At 44.7% G+C, this 21371-nt stretch overlaps 1 protein-coding gene across 9 annotated transcripts in view; it reads right to left on the bottom strand.

The window, feature by feature from the left end:
* Nucleotides 1-21371, bottom strand: part of ABTB3 (ankyrin repeat and BTB domain containing 3) — a 322748-nt gene that overhangs the window by 88900 nt on the left and 212477 nt on the right. For all 9 annotated transcript variants that reach the window (XR_014233017.1, XR_014233018.1, XR_014233019.1 and 6 more), the window contains exon 3: nucleotides 18274-18478. Coding sequence is in view for 5 of the 9 variants with exons in the window: in XM_082348918.1 (XP_082205044.1) it covers nucleotides 18274-18478 (205 nt within the window). In the remaining 4 variants the exon portion in view is untranslated. The remainder of the gene's footprint in view (nucleotides 1-18273; nucleotides 18479-21371) is intronic.

Here is a 21371-nt window from a genome sequence, read left to right as displayed (position 1 = left end):
CGGCTCACTTAAGTAAGACCTCAGAGGAGTCTCAGCTCTCTAGAGCTGGGATGGGAAGAAAGCCTCAAGGGCTGGTGCCTGGGTTGGGCAGTCCCTTGGGGAGGACCTTAGGAAGGGGATTTAAACATTGAATGGGCGGTTAGACTAGATGACTTTTTGGAGTCCCTCCCCACCCTAAGAGTCTAACACTCCACATTTAACTGATCGGCCACTGATACAAGACTATTCCTAGGATTGGACCATTGCATTATTTTCATAATAATTTCCGGGTTCTGGTTTTTCTCTTCAATCTTTTCACATTGCTGCCATGATGAATGTGCTAACATGGAAATGTGGTCGTCTGATAAAAGTATAAATTCCTCAGCCTGCCCATTTGTTAACTGGCCTTAACCCACATCTTCACTCTCCCGTGCCCCTTCCATGCCTGTCCAGCACCAGTGTGCTCCAGCCACACCAAACGGCCAGCCATTTCTGGAACACAGGTGTCTGCTCACATCTCCCTGCATTGCTCCTGCTGTTGTTCCCTCTCTCTTTCTATCCTCTCCATCCAGTTAAGTTCTACGCATCTTTAAGACACCAATCAAATATCACCTCCTCTGGGAACTATTCCCCAAGAGCCCCCCACCTCCATACCCGCAATATAGTTAGTCCTTTGTTTCCTTCTAACTCAATAAGCATTTTGTACATAATTCCATAATACCATTTACATCATTTTATTGTTATCATTTATGTCTTTACTACCATCCCAGCTAACCATGGGGGCATGAACTATTCATCTTTATATACCCCAAACTTGCATATTGTAGCCCTTGCCACTCAGGATGACATTTTGTGTTACTGTCCTGGTTTGTTCTGTTTTGTTTGTTGGTTTGCTTATTTGTTTTTTGGCTGCTTGTGGGATCTGAGTTCCCCAACCAGGGATTGAACCCACACCCTCGGCAGTGAGAGCGTGGAGCGCTAACCACTGGACCACCAGGGAAGTCCCTTCCTGGTTTGTTCTGTCTCCTCCACTAAACTATCAGCTTCATGAGAGCAGGGACTTATCCTGTGCTCTGCTTTATCCTCAGCACTTAGTGTGGTGCCTGGTACATCACAGGTCCTCAACCAACATTCTCTGAGTGAATGAATGAACGAATGTTTGTTAAATGAATCAACGAATGTACGACTGAATCCTGTGAATTTGCTTAGGTCCTCAACCAACATTCTTTGAGTGAATGAATGAATGAATGTTTGTTAAATGAATCAACGAATGTACGAGTGAATCCTGTGAATTTGCTTAGGTCCTCAACCAACATTCTTTGAGTGAATGAATGAATGAATGTTTGTTAAATGAATCAATGAATGTACAATTGAATCCTGTGAATCTGCTTAGCTTAAATTCTGGTGGGTTTCTGACTTTACTCTGGGTGACAGGTCACTGGGATGGTTTTATAAAGACTAAGTAAAATGATAAAAATAGTTAAATGTAGTTTATTTTCAGTTGTGTTAAGGGTAGGAATCCACATAATTAAAATTCAATGTGGCACATATATACAATGGAATATTACTCAGCCATAAAAAGAAACGAAATTGAGTTATTTGTAGCGAGGTGGATGGACCTGGAGTCTGTCATACAGAGTGAAGTAAGTCAGAAAGAGAAAAACAAATACCGTATGCTAACACATATATATGGAATCTAAAAAAAATAATGGTACTGATAAACCTACTTGCAGGGCAGGAATAAAGAGGTAGACATAGAGAATGGACTTGAGGACATGGGTTAGGAGGGCAAAGCTGGGGTGAAGTGAGAGTAGCATCGACATATATACACTACTGAATGTAAAATAGTTGGCTGGTGGGAAGCAGCAGCATAGCACAGGGAGATCGGCTCGATGCGCTTTGCGATGTGCTTTGCGATGACCTATCGGGTGGGATAGGGAGGATGGGAGGGAGGCTCAAGAGGGAGGGGATATGGGGACATGTGTATGCATATGGCTGATTCGCTTTGTTGTACAACAGAAACTAACATAGTATTGTGAAGCAATTATACTCCAATAAAGATCTATTAAAAAAAAATTCAGTGAGAACCAGGCTTGGGTAAAAACTCTGTTAAAAGTTAGGTTCAAGACCTTGGCCAAGTGCCCCAAATAAATCCCAGTGATCATCAAAGACTTCAGACTCTGGGAAAGTCAGAAATGAAACATAAATGATGAGCAGGCATTAGGACCACATTCCTCTTGAGTTGAGATGTTCCCTGTGCCCGATCTGCCACCACAATGGAACTAGTGCATGTAGGAGGGACTGGCAAACGTGTCACTGGCCACAGACTTTTGGAACAATCTACAAGGCTGTGCCAGTTCCAGAACAGGTGAACTCACACACTAACAGGTTTTAAAACTGCTAAATGGGACTATTCATAGTGCTTTACCATTTGTAGGTAATAAGGGCAGACTTGGGATTTTGCATGTTTCAAAAATTGTATGCAGTCTATATACCAAGATAAGACCCAATTCTGTTCAGTTCAGCGAAACCCAATTCAGGTCAGTTCAATTCAACCTGACTCAAATAATTCAGATTAACAAACATTTCCTGAGCTTCTCAAAAACGTGGACTAGAAACCAAACTCTTCCATATGCTCAAAACGTTCTGCAAGATCTAACCCTGCCCACCTGGGACTTCATCTCCCACCATGCTCACTCATTCTGTTCCAGCCTCACTGGACTCCTTGCTGTTCCTTGCATGTTCCAAGAATGTTCCTGTCCCAGGGCCTTTCACTTACTGCTCTCTTTTCCTGGCAAGATCTTTGGTCAGATATCCACATAGCTTACTGCCTCAATTCCTTTATTTCTCTGCTCAAATTCTATTTCCCTAGAGAAAACTTCCCTGACCATCGTCGCTAAAATAACACCTCTCATCACCTGTACCTGGTTCAAGTACCCAGTTTTGTTTTTCTTTATGTCAGTTATCTGTGCCTGATATTTTATTATTTATGCATTTGTTCCTCATCTGCAGCCCCTAGTAAAAGGTAAGCTCCATGAAGACAGGTATTTTGCCTGGCATAGAATAGATTTGCTGTAAATATATGTCGACTAGATGAATGAATAAAATGAGCACCTACTATGTACCAGCTTCTAGGTGATACTGCAAAGATTCTAGCCCTCAACAAACTCATGGTCTAATGTGAAAAACATGAGAAAAGAAGCTTATCTGAAGAGTCTTTTGATAAAGAAATGTACAAAGTCTTACGGGAGAATGAATCAAAATCAGCTGGAGCTGAAGGGGCTAAGAGCATGTTGTAAAATGCCATCCTGAGCCTGGAAGGGGGAGAGCTAGAAGGGCTCGGAAGAAGAATCCAGGCAGAGGAAATCAGATGAGGAAATGCAGAGCAAGGTCAGGGGACTCTGTGGGGACTGGAGTGGCTGAAGGGATAAGAGGATGGGAGGCGTGGTGGCCGATGAACCTGGGGGATGACAAAGGCATGAACAGGGAGGGCCATTCATGGAGCAGGCCAGTCATTTAACTTGTTCCCTATTTATTGACTATCTCCTTGGAGCAGGGGTCCATGCTGAGTTTTGGGGAAGATGCAAGAATTTAAAACCTGGACCCTGATGTTCAACCTAGCAAGGGAGTTCAAGCCACACATCCCCAGTTTCCCAGGGCAGCTCCAATTGCAATGTCTGTTTGCCCTTAATTATCCTTGTATACTTGTTAGACCGTGATTTCTGATTGGTGGATTGGAGCGTAAAGTGGCCATCAAAGAAGGAAGGGCAGATAACTATGATGCAAGGCTGACCATGAGAAGTGTCTTGTGGGATGCTCTTGTAAAGTGCCCTGGGGTCTGAAGAAAGACAGTGCCTCCGGGGATGGATTTTGGAGGCAGTGGAATCTGCAGTCAATGTTAGTGTTTTCAACAGGTTGGTCCTTGACTTTGACAATACTTTCCTGGTTTCCTTTTTTCTTCATAAAAATGTTGTTTCCACACCCTGCTGCCATAACGGATTGGAGAATGACCATGTGATGGGTGGGATTCTGTGTAAGGAATTCGTAGAGAGCAGTGTGACAAAGGACTGCCAAAAGGGCTAGCTCCAGCTTTGGAGTTTGAACTTTTCAGTGAGAACAAAGCCTGGGAAAATAGGCACCTTCTTTTGACAGCATGTTCTGCCTAAATTCCTGAGCAGGCCTGAACCTGACCTACTGAATCTTGACTGAACTCCTCACACCAATTTGAAAGAACTGAGGAAGCCTTCCCAGGGAATGTTTCTTATCTGCGGGAAAACCTAAAAACAGAGCAAAAACTTTAAATCCAGAATTACAAACATGACCGACCAACCAACCAACCAACCAACAAACAGTTCCTGGAATCGTGGAAACTTCCATATCTATAGACACGGCCAAGTACATGTGCAATGAACTCTGTACATGGTCAGACTCAAAACTTGCTTTTTGATAATGCTGGAATGCTCTTCTCCATTCTAGAAGCAATGCGGGAAGGAAGGTGGGGATTTCCAGGGATCCCTAGAGCAGCCCTCTGGTTTCAATTTGACCACTCCACTGCATGGCTTTGGGCAAAGCTCACGACTTTTCTAGACTTTTCTTTCAGTCTCTTAAGTTGTGAAAAGCAACTGCGACTGGTCTTCCCACTTCCGGAATCCAGGGAGACTGCAAGGGTGGAAGACCCCGGGAAACCGTGAAGCACTCACTCCAGGAGATTTGATAATGACTGTGGCTGGAAACCTTACAGGCTGGATGGGGCCACTCCTGATGTTTCCCACAAGGCATTTCTTCCTGGAAAAAGAAGTGGCACGGGATGGGGCTGGGGAAGCCCACCTCCCGGTGCTCTGCTTCTTCTGCAACTTCTCCCTCACCCGGGATATCAGAGGCCTCATAAATTAATCCCTCAGTTGCTCTGCTCCAGACAGACTACTCTTTTTATATCCATTCCCTCAACATTGGTGTTTTAGTCATGCCACTATGGGCAGTTTGAAAAGAACAGCAATTCACACATTGGAAACATACCAAATACCTGGCAACCTGGGAACCGTTAGGCAAATTATGATGCCTTCACAAGACGGAATATTTTGCAGTCATTAAAAATGATGTTTAGGAATGTTCTGGAGTAGTGCCAGGATAATGCTTATGGTGTACTAGTAAGTGAAATAAAAAAGATATAAAATTATATATACACAGTACAATTATTTTAAAAAGCCTAATTTGTCTTAAAAAAAAGAGAAGAAAATAGACTAAATAATCATTCTGGCTACCTCTGGGCAGTAGAATTGTAGATAATTTTAATTTTCTTTCTTACATTTTTCTGTATTTTCCAAAATTAAAAAAAAAAAGAGTATATATAGCTTTTCAGTAAAAAGATACCATCATATAAAAATTTGTATTTGTAGCACCTGTATTGTAGTTGTAAACATATGCAGTCCATGAGGAGAGCAAAATGGATGGAGGGGAGAATGTGATTAAATCAAGAAACCTAGGAAAACTGTAGCCTAGGATACACAGAGACATGTATAGGCTTCGTTTGGGAAGTCAGACTTTGAAGAATGAAAGGGCAACTCAGATGCTCTGCTGCTCAGGGCAAATGACCAGATTTACTGCCTGGGAAACCATAACATGTGAAACCCAGCTATGTGCTGGCAGCTGTCAATATCACTATTTCTGAAAGGATGAAAAAGAGTGAAAACTTGGCACAGGGGCAGATGGTTTGAAAGCGGGCTGAGCTCAGAGAATGCTCTTCCTCTCTCTCTCTCTTTCTCCCTCTCTCTGCAGGCCTTTCTGGTCCCACGCACTCTGGCTCTCGTTTGCCTTTGCCATACTGGGCCAGCCCTCAATTTACACTAGGCAGCTTCAAGGGCTAATTTTCGCCCTTTTAATGTTCTTCAAAAAGAATTTTCCTGCACGTTCAGAACATTCACATACGGTGCCCGAGACCCCAGACACAGGGCAAGCAAAGGACTGCCGGTTCTAGGCAAATGAGAAAGAACCAAAAATCCAAGAAGGCTAACGTAGCTTTCCTCCGGACCATTCAGCAAAAGGAGGAGGCCACTGGTGACATCCCTCGCTGGGGGACAGAGAGGTTGGCACTCCGCCAAGCCATGCACTTGTCATCTCTCTTGGGACTTTTGCAGGAACCTTCTAACTGGTCCCTACATCATCCCCTGCTACATCCTCCTGCTGCCATGCACTCAGATTGATCTTTATATCCCCATCCACTCTGTGCCAGGCCTGGCTGGCTGCCAGAGAGAGCAAGAGATGATCAAAGTCCAGTCCCTGCTGGCGAGGAGCTCAAAGTCTGGCAGCAAAGACAGACATTTGGAAGCAAATGAGTGCCATTTGGAAGCCAGAGTGATGACTGGGGCCACATGGTAGGGGGTCAAGAAGACACAGACTCTGGAATCTCAGCCTCCAGTCCAGCCACTTACTAGCTTAGCTATGTGACCTTGGTCCAATCCTTGGACTTCTCTAAGCCTTGCTTTCCTCATCTGTAAAATAGGCAGAGTTATAGTATCTCAGAGGGTGATTGGGACATTTCAGTGGGATAATCTAGAAAAGCTCATCATAGGGTCTGGCTCACATTGGCACTCAAGAGTTGTTATAATTATTCACAGAGGGCTTCATGGGGACTGGGGGTGAGGGGCACAAATTTTCACAGCACAGGTGAGGATGCAGTTGAGCAGGCATTTGTACTTTGCTTATGCTTCTTCCTTTGTTCAAACCTTCACCCTAACCCCACTGTGGAAGGAACAGAGGCCCATCAACACCTGCAGGATGTATATTTCTCCCATAGACTTTCAACTCAGCGAGGATTTTCTAAATACTTGACTATGGGGAAGGCCCAGGTACCACCTAACTCCTATGGTCTTGCTGCAGACAGGACCTCTTATGGGGCAGCTGCAGGACATGAGGCGGGGGATGAGGGTGGTGGAGGGGACATTTGGGGCAGCAGCGTTTTACCAACTCATAGAGAAGTATTTTAGCATTTTAACAACTGGCTAACCATCTGCACATTTGCAAACCAGCCGAAGGTCAGTCTGGCCTCTGGTCCAACTCAGCTGGTCTATGGTACATGCTTCCCCCCATGTACCTTGCAATTTCCTACCTTGGAGCCTTTGCCGGCTGCTCCTCCCACTTAGAATGCCTGATCTTATCCATCTTTCAAAGCCTGACTCAAAAACCATCATCCCTGAGTCCCTCAGCAGTTTATCTGCACCTCCCTTCTGAACCTTGGCACTTTCTATCTTTGATGATAAATGAGCTGCTCAGGGCAGGAGTCCTGAGAGGTCCCTGGGCTCCGCCTCCCCAGCACGGGGCCACTTCTGAGCCCTGTGAACTTGGGCAAGTTGCTTATCCTCTCTGCCTCACTTTCCACATCTATAAACTGGGTATGACAATAACAATTCCTCCCTCCTGGAGTTATCATGAGGGATAAATGAGTTAATTCATGTAAAGTGCTTATAATGGTGCCTGGCACACATAAGACTCTGATAAAGACCAGCTCTTCCTTTTACTACGCTTAGGGCAGGCACTCAATGCGTGTTCAATGAATGAATGAAGAATGAACAACTGAATAAAAAGTCCAGTAGTAAATAAAACAAGTAATTAACAATATTGAAAAGTATAATAAGAAATGAAAAGCTCAAGTAGCAATGAGGTAAAGATTTAAGAGGCAGGGTCTATATATACATATCCAGCAATTTGTTTCAGGAGGTTAACATGTTTCTCAAAGGTTTTTAACTGTTGTCTAATCAGATGAAATGATTTGATTATCATTATTCCACTTATATTAGTGATATTTATTGAAGCCTAAGCCAGGGAAAATCTTAGAAGGAAAAGGATAGGATAGAGGTGGAGGAAGCATATTAAAACAAGAATGTACCTGTTGGGAGATTTTCAGACTTTTAACCTTTGCAGGGAATCGTATGCCCTCCCCCTCACATCCGACATCCTTCCCATCCCCGTGGCACAGCACCCCGTTGACAGAGTAAACTCTGGACTCAAGCTTCCTACCTTTGCATCTCAGTTCTGCCCCAATTAGCTGCGTGACCTGGGCAAGCTACACAACCTCTCTGAGCCTGAAGTTACTCAGGAGAAGATAAGAGATTGCGATAGTGTAGGATATGCTACTACACTTGCAGGATTCTCGTGAGGACCCAATGACTAATGCACTTAGAAGAGAGGCTAGCATGTCGTAAGGACTTGGTAAAATTTGGTTGTGATGATGATGATGGCCGCTTTGAAAAACTAAGATGATCAAAACACGGAAACACGCAAAATGCCTCGGTAGGGGAGCTGGTCCCTGGTCCCTACACTTCCTACCTTATTGCTTCAGGAGTGGGATTATCACGGGCTCTTTTTCCTGCAATGGGGACACTATGTGCACTGAGTGTCTAGTTCAGCGACGTCCAATAGAAGTTTCTGTGATGTTGGAAATGTCCTATCTCTGAGGGATCCAATGCAGGAACCACTAGCCACATCTAGCTATTGAGTATTTGAAAAGAGGCGAGTGATACTAAGGAACTGAAGCTCTAGTTTTATTCAATTTAAATTCATTTAAATTTAAACAGCTTCGCATGGCTAGTGGTTACTATACTGGATAGTGCAGCACGAGTTCCTTAGTCTTTGTATCATAAAGGTAAGGTTTTCCTTCTTTTTCCCTTAAATAAAGAGAAGCTGGTGTCAGACCAGACCAGACTGCTGTGGCAGCCAGTTAACTGGGATTCAGAAAAGACCTGGATATTGAAATGAACAAGTGAAGCACATGCATTTGATCAGACTAATCCCCCATACTGGGAGAGGGGGCTGTTTTTAAACTTGAGCCCCCAGCTTATTACCTGTGGTCAGGAGCAACTGCACCCCCTTTGGCTGGGAAAAAATTCCTGGGCAATTGCGTGTAAACAGTTTGACAAGCCCTGAGGGCTGGACGTGTTTAACAGCCCTTTAGCTGGTGTGGTTTAGGATTTGCCCTGCTGCCTCTCCCCGGGGAGGACACCTGTCAAATCCTGCCTCACCTTTCTCCTGCACACTTGTGGCTAATTTGCTATTCCCAAGCCTCTTGAGAGGAGCCGGCCACCTTGTTAAGTGGAAGATGATCATTATATTTGGATGCTCAGCACCTTCCCTTGGCTGCTGCTCCAAAACCTGAGAGTTCCACAGGATGGATGGCCACATCTGACTTCTGAAATCCATTCATTTCGGCAAATTGCAGAGGGATACAGCATCTCATGCGGTAAGAGTAGAGGCCCTGCAAGGCTCAATCCAGCCCCCAAAGCCTGAGAAATATTTCTTAGGCACCTATTATGTGCTCAGCTCTACCAGAGAGACAAAAATCAACAAAAGGCTTATTTCTTGCCCTTGTGTAACTGAAAATGGGGGTTGGAGTAGGTTGGGGAAATGAATGACAGCACAGTATCTTGTTATTCACGTGATGCTCCAGGGACCAGCAGCATCAGCACCACCTGGGAGTTTATTAGAAATGAAGCATCTCAGGCCCCGCCCCAGACCTAATGAATAGAATCTGCATTTTAATGAGGTCCCAGGGGATTCAAATGTACATTAAAATTTGAGAAGGCCTGCTCTAGTACACATCTAGGTTATAAGCACCATGACAGTGAGAATAATAATGGCCATTATCTATAAAGAGACTAATGCATGCTGGATTTTTAGTGCTTTCTATATATTAACACATAATAGCTTCACAACAGCCCTCTGAAGCAATTCTATGACAGCTCCCATTTTACAGATAAGAAAACTGAGGCTCAGAGTGGTTAAGTAACTTGTTCAAGGTCACAGAGCTAGTAAGTGTTAGAACCAAGATATAAACTCTGGCTCCAGAATAAAAAATATCCAGAGATAAAATTAATGTGCTGTGAAGGTCCTTAGCTTTACCTAAATAGCTTCCAAACAGCATTTTCCTACTAGTAGCAACTAGACTTAATCGTCTCATCTGTAGATGAAGGCATTTCTACCTCACAAAGTTGAGTGTAAGGATTAAATTAAACTCTGAAAGTAAAGTAGCTCACATAGCACATGGCACATAGTAGGTGCATCAGATGTTCATTACCTTCCTTCAGGCACCCTTATGCCTCCATCAAGGGAGGGCTTACAAGGAATCAGACACAGTTCTGGTCTCTTCACCTCCCTTCTTAGAATCCTTTCCAGCTCCTCACTGCTTATAGGAGAAAGTCCTGACACCTTGGAGGGTCTCTCAACCTTCTTTCCTGTCTAATTTGTTGCTCTACCCAACACCTCTTCAGAACAAGGTCTCGCTTTCTGTTTTCTCACCTTCCTGCCCTCCATGGTATGCATTCTGTTCCCTTAGCAGAGAGCTTCCTTCCCTATAGCCATGCAGCATTCATTTGATGTTTTTGATACTCCCAGACCTGCCCAAGTGTGCAACTTACTTAACCTCACTGCACCTCAGTTTCCTCATCTGTGAAATGGGGAGAGGTGAGGCCAGCTCCTGCCTCAAGGGGTACCTGTGATGATTGAATTAGTTAATACACACGAAGTATAGAGCAGGACCTGCCACATACTAAGTGTTGATCAAAATCTCTTATAATATCTAAGAGGAAGTCAACCTGGTTTAAGAAAGTAAATAATAATCCCTGCCATTGATGGATCACCTGCTAAGTGTCAGTGATTGTGTGTGGCACTTACATAAGTTAGTTCATTAGTCATCAAAACAGCTCCATGAAGTAGGAATGATTATTTTTTGTGTACAGCTAAGAAAACTGAGGCCTGAAGCATGTGATCAGTAGAGCCAGTGGCAATCTAAGGGCTGTCTGAGTTGACACGGGCAACATGGCTCTTTGGGCCGACAGCCAGAACATATAGGTTTCAGACCCAGCTCTGTTCAGTTCCGCAAGCATTTATTAAGCACTTACTATATGCTATCCACTGAGCTAGGCCCTGGACACTCAGTGCATCCTGAGGTGGTAGGAAAGGGTTCTTGGACGAGGTGATGCCTAAAATGAGTCTTGAATGCTGAACTGATGGGGGTAGTGAGATGACGGAGCAGAGGGGAGGCAGTGGTCCAAGAAGAGGGCAAAGCATGCGCAAGACACTGCGGCACTGCCTTGGAAATCCACTGAAAATATGCTTCTGACTCCAGAAAAGTCCACTCACCCCTCTAGGCCTCAGTTTTATCATCTTCGGCAGGAATGAAGCATGTTTGACATGCCTGTTCTCAGCTTTCTCTTGACTTTAAATTCCGTATCCAATGATGGAACAGTCCTTATTTTGTGAAACAACCAAACACCTTTTGAATATACACAGAAAACTAAGATTGGAAGGAAATACCCCATATGGTCTCAGTGCTTATTCCTGGATGCAGAGACTATGGGTGACTCAAAGTTTCTTCTTTAAAGTTTTTGTGTACTTGTATTTTATTTAATAAGTGTATTAGTTTTATATCCTGTAAACATTCATAAAGATTATAAAAAGATTCTAGAGACTAGGGCTGAGGCTTTCAAATATTATTTCTTTAAAACCATAGTTCATGGACAGCAAGACAGACTAGGGAAGACAAGCACAGAGCAGGGCCTGATGCCGGGAGTTCAGACACTAGTTCTGCAACGTTAGCTGCATGACCTTGGCAAGTTAATCAACTCCAGTTAAGTTAATGTAACGAAAAAAAAAACCAAAAAACCAACAAACTTTCAAGAAACATAGTTACCTTCCCTCAATGCAAGCTACTTTGATTTTTTTTTTTTATTCAATTCTACTTAATTTTTTTAGAATGCAGGTTATAACCCACAGCATCAGGGGAAAGGGCTAAATAGTATTTTCAGCCTTGTGGGCCATTTGGTCTCTGTCACAACTAACCACAAGTGCAAAAGCAGCCATAAATAATATGTAAACAAGTGGGTATGGCTGTGTTCCAATAAAACTTTATAAAAACAGACAGTAGGCCAGGCTTGGCCTGTGGGGTATTGTTTGCCAATCTCTGCACTGCATTGGTTTAATGGCCCATTAATGGGCTGTAACCTACAGTTTGAAAAATATTGGGATTAGAGTTGCTTTTACCCTGGCCAGATGAAATAAATTGCAGCAACGCTCATGTCACAAATAGATCATGTTTTAAAACTTTGTTTCTTAAGTTAATTATTTAGAATTCAACATGCATTTGTTTTTCATTAGAACCATTTATATAATGGTTGGAATTCCAGGAGAGCCCACAAAAGCCCACACATAGCCCTGCAGAAAACAGGTCTAATATATAAAACAGGTTCTCCCACTCTGGGTTGTCCCCATTCATCCATTGACTGTGAATTTCTCCAGGACCCACTAGCAGTGGGTGGACATTTTAGGGGACTTTTGTGCCAGATGTGACCACTGCCCTCAAGAAGGTGAGAAAGTAGCATTCTTCCTCTGGGGAAGGGCGTTCTGCACTGCTGCTTAAGATGTCAGGAAAAAACAGTCCTCCTGTCTCCTCCTTCTTGCTGTTGAGGTTCCTAGGGTGTCAGCCCAAGCAGTGTTTATGTTGGGGAGTATTTACGGTGGTGTGTAAGCCAATCAGTTGTGAGCTGTGTGGCTAATAATGGTCAAAAGTACTGAACTGTGCAAATGATTCACTTGTGTGTTATTTATTTTTAAAAAAAGTAAAGTAGAAGAGTGTAGTGAACCTTTGTCAACTTTTTTGGGTGCTTGGAACCACTGATGACCTTACCATTTGGAGAATTTCCCATATTATTATTCCATACTTCAACAAGGTAGAAATTCACCTTTCCAGACACCCCTGCTACTAGGGTGCAGGGATGTGACCCAGGTTCCACTGATTTAGAAGCAAGTGGTGTGACAGAGATGGAACATGACAAGAGTGGTAGCAGAGACATTCAGCTTTCAGGGGTAATGGTGACAGAGGTCCTGCTGGGAGTGGCCAAAGTCCAGCCTCAGTGGTGTAAAGTCCAGTGTCTATGGCTCTGGAGCAATCCTGGGGTGCAACTTGGGCACTGCTCCAGGTTGTGTGGGCTCAAAGCCTGCTTCTCCAGCTTCAATGCCCTCCAGAAGTCTTCTTAAGCTCTACTAAACATGTAGACTCATGGGACCATCAATAGGCCACACTTGTCCTGAATGACAACATCAGATGTTCCTTTTATTGGGAGTCTTTATAACGATTCACCCAGCCGTCTCAGAGCTATCTTCTGCCCCGGTGACACTCAGGTGCAAGGAGGTAAGATCCAATTGGGTGGCTGTGAGAACTGCCCTGCTTTATGAGCCCCAATATCTCTTGTAACAACTCCACAGAAGTAGCTTCCAAGGCCCCTGCAAGGGACATTGCCAGTTATAAGGATCAGTGAATTCAAGGAAGCCCAAAGCTCTGGAAGTACTATACCAAGTACTATAGACACTTGGTATTTATACCAAGTGTCTATAGTACTACAAGGCCAGATCTAAGGTACCAACCTAGGGTCATTCTGACCATTAGCAATGTTGCTTAGTAACACAGTTGATATTGTAATTTTTATCACGTTTCCAGGGGAACAGAGCTAGAAAATTAACCCAACGTCAAATTCTCATGCAGGAGGGGAAAGGATTTGTTAACCCTCTGCCTACCTGGGCCTCCCAGAGGTTTTCTTTCTGCTAAGCAGGTTCAACTCTTGCAACTAAGCATTCCTACTAGTAGTGCTGCTTGTATCAAGGATACCTCTGCTCACTTGTGTTCTGATATACATTCCTTGATGGGAAAGAATGGGGAAGGGTTATAATTAGAAGGCTGGAAATTTTGCATAACCCTGGGTATGTCTGTTGGAGTATGTTAAAATTTGGATATCACCTGTCACATATTGATGTGCTGGGGTGATCTTTTGGGAGGGTTTCTTAGAAGATGTATTTGGGTACCATTAACTTCTAATATCTGGTATGTTTGCTTTATTAACTCTATTTCCTCAAGTGTAAATTCTTCCATTTGTTAAGACTGTTCTGTTTCTTCCATTCATTTTCCTCAAATAGTTGGTGACTGGTGATTGTATACTCATGTTTGTGGTTGAGATTTCCCTGGTAGACACAGGGAAACAGATGTCTGCCACATCTGTTTACACAGCTCTGCTTACAAAAGGGGTGAAAGCTGCCACTGCCTAGATGTAAATTCTGGTTTGTTTCCCATGAGACTCGGGGAGAGTAAAACTACCTAATTGTCTAGTCTTCTAGGTGAAGCTGATCTCTGTTCCTCTCGGGCATTACCAGTTACTCCAAGCAACAAAACACTCCTATTTATCCTACTCTTTTTAATTTTATGGTGACAAATTACTGAAATCATTCATGGCCAAACACATCTAGGAATCACTAGTATTTCCAGTAATGATTTGGGGCAGGGAAATTTTGTCATAGATTTAAGATGATTCTATTAAAAAATAGTAGTAGCTTCACATGACCCCTAGCCTCAAAATTGAGTTGTTTACATTTATCATTACTATTTGGAAAATAAATATAGCCTAATCATAATCGTACAAAATTTATCTGAGTTTTTTTTTTTTTTTTTTTTTTCCTAAATAAAGTATCTGAGGGACTGAAAGATTTCAGAAGCTCAAAAAATAGTAGCCAAAGTTCTGGAACAATTTAAACTACAGAAATTTTATACTGGTACTGAGCTTCTTCAAAACCCCGCAATGAAAAATGAAGCTATCCAAAACCAATGTAGCAACTGGAAAGCTATGCCCACATGAAAGAGTCAAATGGTATACAGAGGCCTAGTTCCAAGTACTCCAGCCAAGAAAGGCTCTTCTGACAAGCAGAGATGGTTTGGGGCACAAAACAATCTGTATTTCAGTCAACAAATATGTTCCAGGCCTTTTGCTCGGCGTGGACAAAAAGCACATAATATTCAGCTCCTGTTCTTGAAGAGTCTATGGAAAACCATATAAACACCATGGCCTTACTTGACTTTGCCAGAACAGAGATAGAGAGTCAAGGAAATGTTGTTTGATTTGGGGGGGAAAAAGAAGACAGAAAGGGAGAAAAAAAACAGCTCCAAATTAGAATCCTACCTCCCACTGGAAACGTCTTGTTTGTAAGTTTTGGTATGAAGCTGCTGTAAACACTTGGCTGGAAACAGAGTCCCCTCTCCTCTGAAGCCCTTCCCTGTGTGTTTTCAGACGCTAATAAATATCAACGCCCAGCCTATCATGGAACGGGAAGAAACAGCTTTTCGTCTGGAAGGAATCATACCCAGGCTTCTTTTGGGACAACGATAATAACATTTTAGAGCAAAAAAAGAAAAAGAAAAAGAAGATGTATAATATCAGCTCCTTTTTTTGGGGAGGGGGGTGAGGGGAGCTCCCCTTGTGCCAGGCATGGCACTGGATGTCTTAGCTACAGTATCGAATTCATTGCTTACACCGGTCCCAAGAGGCTGATTTTGTTCTCATTTCACAGTTGAGGAGAAGAGTTTCAATAGGGGTGAAATGACTCATTCAAGGTCCCAGAACTACAAGAAGCAGAGCCGGGATCCAAACCCAAAGGGCGATCTGACTCCCAAATCCATACTCTTTCCAGAGGACCAAAGTGAACAGAACTCAAAAAATGACAAGTTCTTTCTGTTTTGTGTCGTCCCCTGAAAATTCAGCCAAGGAGGAATACAAAGACCGAGATAATTGACTCTGACAAATTCTAGGACATGTTCTCTTTGCTCGGCTCCCCCTTGCAGTTCATGCCTCTTTAAAACTTGTCCCAGAAAGTTTGGAATCCTTAGATGGTCTCCCTAGACATACAGCCACTTCAACGACACTCTGAATCCTGAAATAGATTCCGGAAGGGAAGATGGAAACTACATAACAGAAAATATAATGGGAGCCACGAAACTGTGTTGAGTTGGGGGCAGGGGGTATGTCACATGATGAGATGTATATTTTAGAAGTTTCAGTCTGGTGGCCATGAGGATGGAGCTGGTCGGAGAATATTAAGCCTCCCGTCCAGGGAGACCATTTAGAAATCAAATGCAGTAATAGCAGTAAGAGGAAACGAGGGCCTGAACCATGCAGTGAGGCAGCAATCTGGGGAGGAAGGATTAGAGGAATGGGAGATGGCACAGACGTAGCATCAGTGAGACCTACTGACCAGTTGGCTGTAGGAAGGAGGGAAGGAGAGGAAGGAGTGTGGGGCGAGTCCCAGTTTTCTGACCGAGGTGACCGGGTTGATGGTGATGCCATTCTTAGAGACTGGGTGGGGGGGGGGGGGGGAAGGAGGAACAGTCGGTTTGGGGGAAAGATGTTGGCTTTAGTTTTGAGGTGGTTGTGAGCACCCATGATGGAAATGTTCCATAGGCGGCTGGATCAATGGATTTGTCCCTTCTTTCATCCTACAAATATTTACTGACTTTGTGATATATACCAGATGTTGAGCCTGGCATTAGGTGTGGCGTGACAACCAAAACAGATGTGTTCTGTGCCCTTACGAAGCTCACAGGCAACAAACACACACACACACATTTGCTGTGTTGGGCAGAAAAGAATAAGGTGCCCTGAGAAGAACCAGCCTGAGAGTGTGAGACTTGACAGTGGAAACTGGAAGGCTGAGCTGGATCAGGTTCTGGAGCTCAGAGGTGGTGACATCTGGCTGGAGATGGAGGGGGTGTCATCTGCATAGAGGCGGGAATTGAAGAGTGGCGGGGTAGGTGAGTCAGAGAAACCGCCCTATTCTACAGGCTGCTGGGGTAGGGATGGGGGCTGAAGAACTAGGTACCCCAAAGGCCAAGGCCAATAGTTTCCATCCTCCCAGCCATCACGATTCATACTCATAGAAAGCAACGTCTTGGTGTGTCTGACTGAGGTTGTTTTCTGCCCAGGGACCACGGGCACGTTGCCACCTCTCCACTTTGGGCATATTTGGCACATGAAAATATGCACACGGCACCCACTGATTTGGCCTGGATGGCGGGAGACATGAGTAATCCTCTGATTAAGTTAATTCCAGACTGGATTGAAATACTGATGCTAACTTGGGATTAAAAAAAAAAAAAAAAAGAGTCAACTTCTGTCTCACTCATCCTGCATCCTCTACTCTAAACTGAAAGCCAAGAGACATGGTTTAGGAGCCCAATTAAGCCCGATCCATCCTGGCAGAAACAGAGCATCCAGTGAGCGTTTCAAAACCACTTGGAACCATTTAACAGAGGAAAGTGCATTGAGCCCAAACTGGGAGTTGTTCAGCTATTTGTGGATAAGATCTCCAACAACAATAATAAAAGGGAACATTTATTGAGCACTTACTACATGTTGGGCACTGTTCAATGCATTCAATCTTCAAACAGCCTTATGAAGGATTTATTCTTAGGACCCCTATTTTGTAGATGAAGAAACTGAGGCACAGGGAGGCTAAAGGCACTTTTCCAAGACACCCTGGCTTTTAATTGGAAGAGCCTGGATTTGAACCCAGAAGTCCGGATCACAGAGCCTGTTCTTTAACCACTCGATAAACAGCGTCACTACTGCAGTAGTTAAGAGTGAACAAGCCTGTGTACACAGGAGGAGGGGCCTGATTTGTGAGATGCTGGGGGGAGATGTTCCCTTAGGAACAGGTCCACATCTCTGTGGACCTGTTCCCAGGGGAAGAGGGGACGCCTCCAGGCAGCCTCCTTTCCTGATGGTGGTTTGGATGCCTTGCCTCTGAGAGGGTGAAACCAGCCTCAGAAAATCTTGGGATTTTCCAGGTAGACGGCAACCGGGAAAGCGCTTAGTGCAGCTGCTCGTTTACAGGTGCGGAGGCTGAGGCATGAGCAAGTGGGCGGACGGCGCTGGGAGCAGCAGAAGCCAGGTCAGAGGGAGCTTCCTCTTCCAGGAAGCCCTCCCTTCCTTCTCTGCCATGAGGATTCTGCTTCATGGGAACTGCTATGCTGTCTCCTGCTCACATGAGAGGCCCACTTCTGGCTGAGCAAGTGTTATGGTTTCCCCCTGGAATCCCCAGGGCAGACAGGATGAAATGAAGATAAAACATCTCCCACCCAAGGAGCTGGTATCCCCCTAAGCTGCCTTCACAAGGAAGCCCCCTTGCACTGCAGAGGCCTCATCCCTCCAGATTTGCAAACCCTCTCTTCTGACCCAGGCCACTTTTATCCCAAACTGGACCAGCCCCATGCAAACCCATTTCAAAGATTCCACCCAGGTCTCTGATAACCCCTCAAGGTCATCTAGACCCCTCCGGTGAGTTTCTGGAAACTGGGCAGTTCTGACCCCCAGCATCCCTCTCCTCCCCCACTCCTGTACCACCCTGGAGGCAATACCTACTCACCATAAGGTGGTGTTGGCCAGAAGGGAGCCCCTCTCTTTGGCCATCCAAAGCCAACACAAGTCTTACCTTTCCACCTGGAGGTTGACTTTGGAGGGCTCCACGTTGGGATTTTCCCATTCCATCTGCGGGCAGTGCATGAAATAGCAAAGGGTGTACAGGGCCTCGGGTTCCCAGTAGAGCGCCCCCTGCTTGTGGTGCAGGGGGGTGCCATTGCCATGGTGCTTGGCGTTGAGGGGCTGCAGGTGATGCATTGCTCGGGACACCAGGTCACCTGTGGACAGAAGTTAGATTTCAGATCCTTCAGGCAGCCAAGACTTGCAGAGAAGATGTGCCTGGAGATCTCGGCAGAGATTTCCATCCTGAGATTCCCTCATTCAATGGGAGTGGTCCCATGAGACCTCCAGGCCACACATCAAGCAGAGAGGAAAGCATTTGTTCATTCACCACACGAATGTCAAGGGCTTACCAGGTCTGGGGTGCTGTTTCAAGCACAGAGGGCTGCTAAGATAACTCCAGTCCTGCCCTTCTGGGACCCATTGTTTCTAACAAGTCACAGAAAGCCCTTTGTATGTGTCTGCTTCTGGCCTCCCTCACCTTGGGACACACCCTCTGTCACATCCTCTGCTGTAACCAGCACTGCCTTCTTTGCAGTCACAAGAACTGTCACTTGCCTTTAAGCCTGGGCATACACTATTCCCTCTATCCAGAACATTCTCTCTCTCCTCTTTTCCAGGCTAACTCTTACTGATTATCCAGGTATCGGCTTATATATTAATTTCTCCAGGAAGCCATCCTGGAATCTCCCTCACTCCCCTGTGTCTCATATCACACTGTACTTTCTTGGGTACAGCATTTAGAGCACTGTGTCACAATATTCTTTTTCTTTGTCAGTTGTTCCCAACAACAGCGACTCAGTCCTAAATGACACTTATTATGCGATAGCACAATTCTGAGCACTAATTCATTTGATTCTCACAATACCCTATAATTAGGTACCTTTATAAACCCATTTTACAGATGAGGAAACAGAGGTTCAAAGAGGTTAAATAACTTCTCAGGGGTGCACAGCTATGAGCAGCAGAGGGAGGATGTGACCCCAGCAGTCTGGCTCCAGAATCCATGCACTTAACTGTGCTCCTTGAGGGGCATGTTTTACTTTTCTCAGCACTGGCAAACCCTGAGAACACTCTGGTCTTTCTCATGCTTTCTCAGAAGGAAACCAGCCTTCTCCTTAATCAAACCAAAGCTGCATGCTCCCAGGCTGGCCATGGAGGGAAGATCCTCCTGTGGGATGCTGGCTGGGCCTGAAGCCCTGACTTTTCTTGGCTAAGATGGTGTTTCTCAAACTTGGATTGCTTGTAAGCGACCTTCATAAGTGTAGCTGTATCCAAACACCACCGGTACCATTATTTACTTAATCTTCAATGGACTCCTTTTGTTTTTTAAAATACATATATCTAAAAAGGAAACATTATGCCACTGCCATAAACGGAAAATCAGTATCACCTGCCATAAACAGAAGGTCATTGTGAAAGTTAACTTGATGAAAAGGAAACAGTGTAATTAATTTATAGCTGAATTCTGGTCCTGCTTTCTACTGTTATAAATAACAAGTGAGAGAGTTGTTAGGGGCTCATATCAAGTGGAGCCTTTCTTCTGAAAGCAATTAGAATTAAAATAGAATTTAAAAGAGTCACTCCCATGACCAATGTTATTTAAGGCACTGCCCCTGTCCCACTGGAAATCATCTCATGCACAGTGGGAGGTGTTGCACACTTGGGGAGACACTCCTCTAAGATATCTGTGATGGTGAATTTTATGTGGCAACTGGGCTAGGCTACGGTGCCCAGTTGGCTGGTCAAACACTAGACTAGATATTGCTGTGAAGCTATTTTTCACATGGGATCAACATTTAAATCAGTAGATTTTCAGTAAAGCAGATTACCCTCCATAATGTGGGTGGGCCTCATCCAGTCAGTTCAAGGAAGGCCTTAGGAGAAAAGATAGAGGACCTTGAAGAGGTAGGAATTCTGCCTTCAGACTCATGACTGAAACATCAACTCCTACTGGAGTTTAAAGCCCCCATTCCCAGTCCTTCATTGCCCAGCTGAAACCAAGCCTGCACAGCCCACCAGTTCTCTGCCATCCAGCTGTACTTTTTTTTTTTTTTGGCTGTGTTGGGTCTTCGTTTCTGTGCAAGGGCTTTCTCTAGTTGCGGCAAGCGGGGGCCACTCTTCATCGCGATGCGCGGGCCTCTCACTATCACGGCCTCTCTTGTTGCGGAGCACAGGCTCCAGACTCACAGGCTCAGTAGTTGTGGCTCACGGGCCCAGTTGCTCCACAGCATGTGGGATCTTCCCAGACCAGGGCTCGAACCCGTGTCCCCTGCATTGGCAGGCAGATCCTCAACCACTGCGCCACCAGGGAAGCCCCAGCTGTACTTTTTAACATGACACTTTTTACCTAAAATCCAAACCCAAGAAAGTGAGGCTCAGTGAGAGGCAGGAGTTTCTCCTCTGAAGGCCCAGGACCTGCCTTCTAGGTTCCCATTTCCTATCTGAGGAAAAGGGCCACTTCTTCAAAAGAAGATTGAAAAGAGGACCATTCACCCCCTCTGTGGGAGTGAGACTATGGAGATGAGGTCTCAGCTGAGGGTGGAAATGGCAAATATTCCCCTTTCTCTTCCATGCCCATGGCAGACATGCTTAGTCAATCACAGAGCCCTTATCCACTAAGCATAGATGCAGCCTTCAAAATCCTTCTTGAGGCAAGATTCCAAGTGACCACTATTTCTGATAGGAGTTGTCAGAGGAAAGGAAACTTCTATGTTGCCAGAGTCCTAAGGCCTCATCAAGACGACCTAACCAGAGTACAATCCACTAAGCTTAATATGCGAACAGTGATGCAGGAGTTAAACAGATAGCAGTGGGGTGGGGTGGGGGGAAGGTTTGCTTCCCTACACCCCTCTGCCTCTTATCAAGCCTAACCTAGAGTCTGACCCTCCTTCTCTCCATTTGCCACAGCAGGAAAATATATGCAAGAACCTCAAAAAAGAATCAGAGAAGGAAATTCTCTTTTAGTGGCAGGTGGGCAGGGAAGATCCCCAGGGGACCTGCAGATGGAAAATGTGGAGAAACATGGCTCTACATGAACAACAGTCCCAG

Source organism: Balaenoptera borealis, assembly GCF_965194805.1.
Source record: "Balaenoptera borealis genome assembly, chromosome: 13".
Classification (NCBI taxonomy): Eukaryota; Metazoa; Chordata; class Mammalia; order Artiodactyla; family Balaenopteridae; genus Balaenoptera; species Balaenoptera borealis.
The sequence above is the reverse complement of the archived record's forward strand: the minus strand, read 5'-3'. Positions and strand labels throughout refer to the sequence as shown.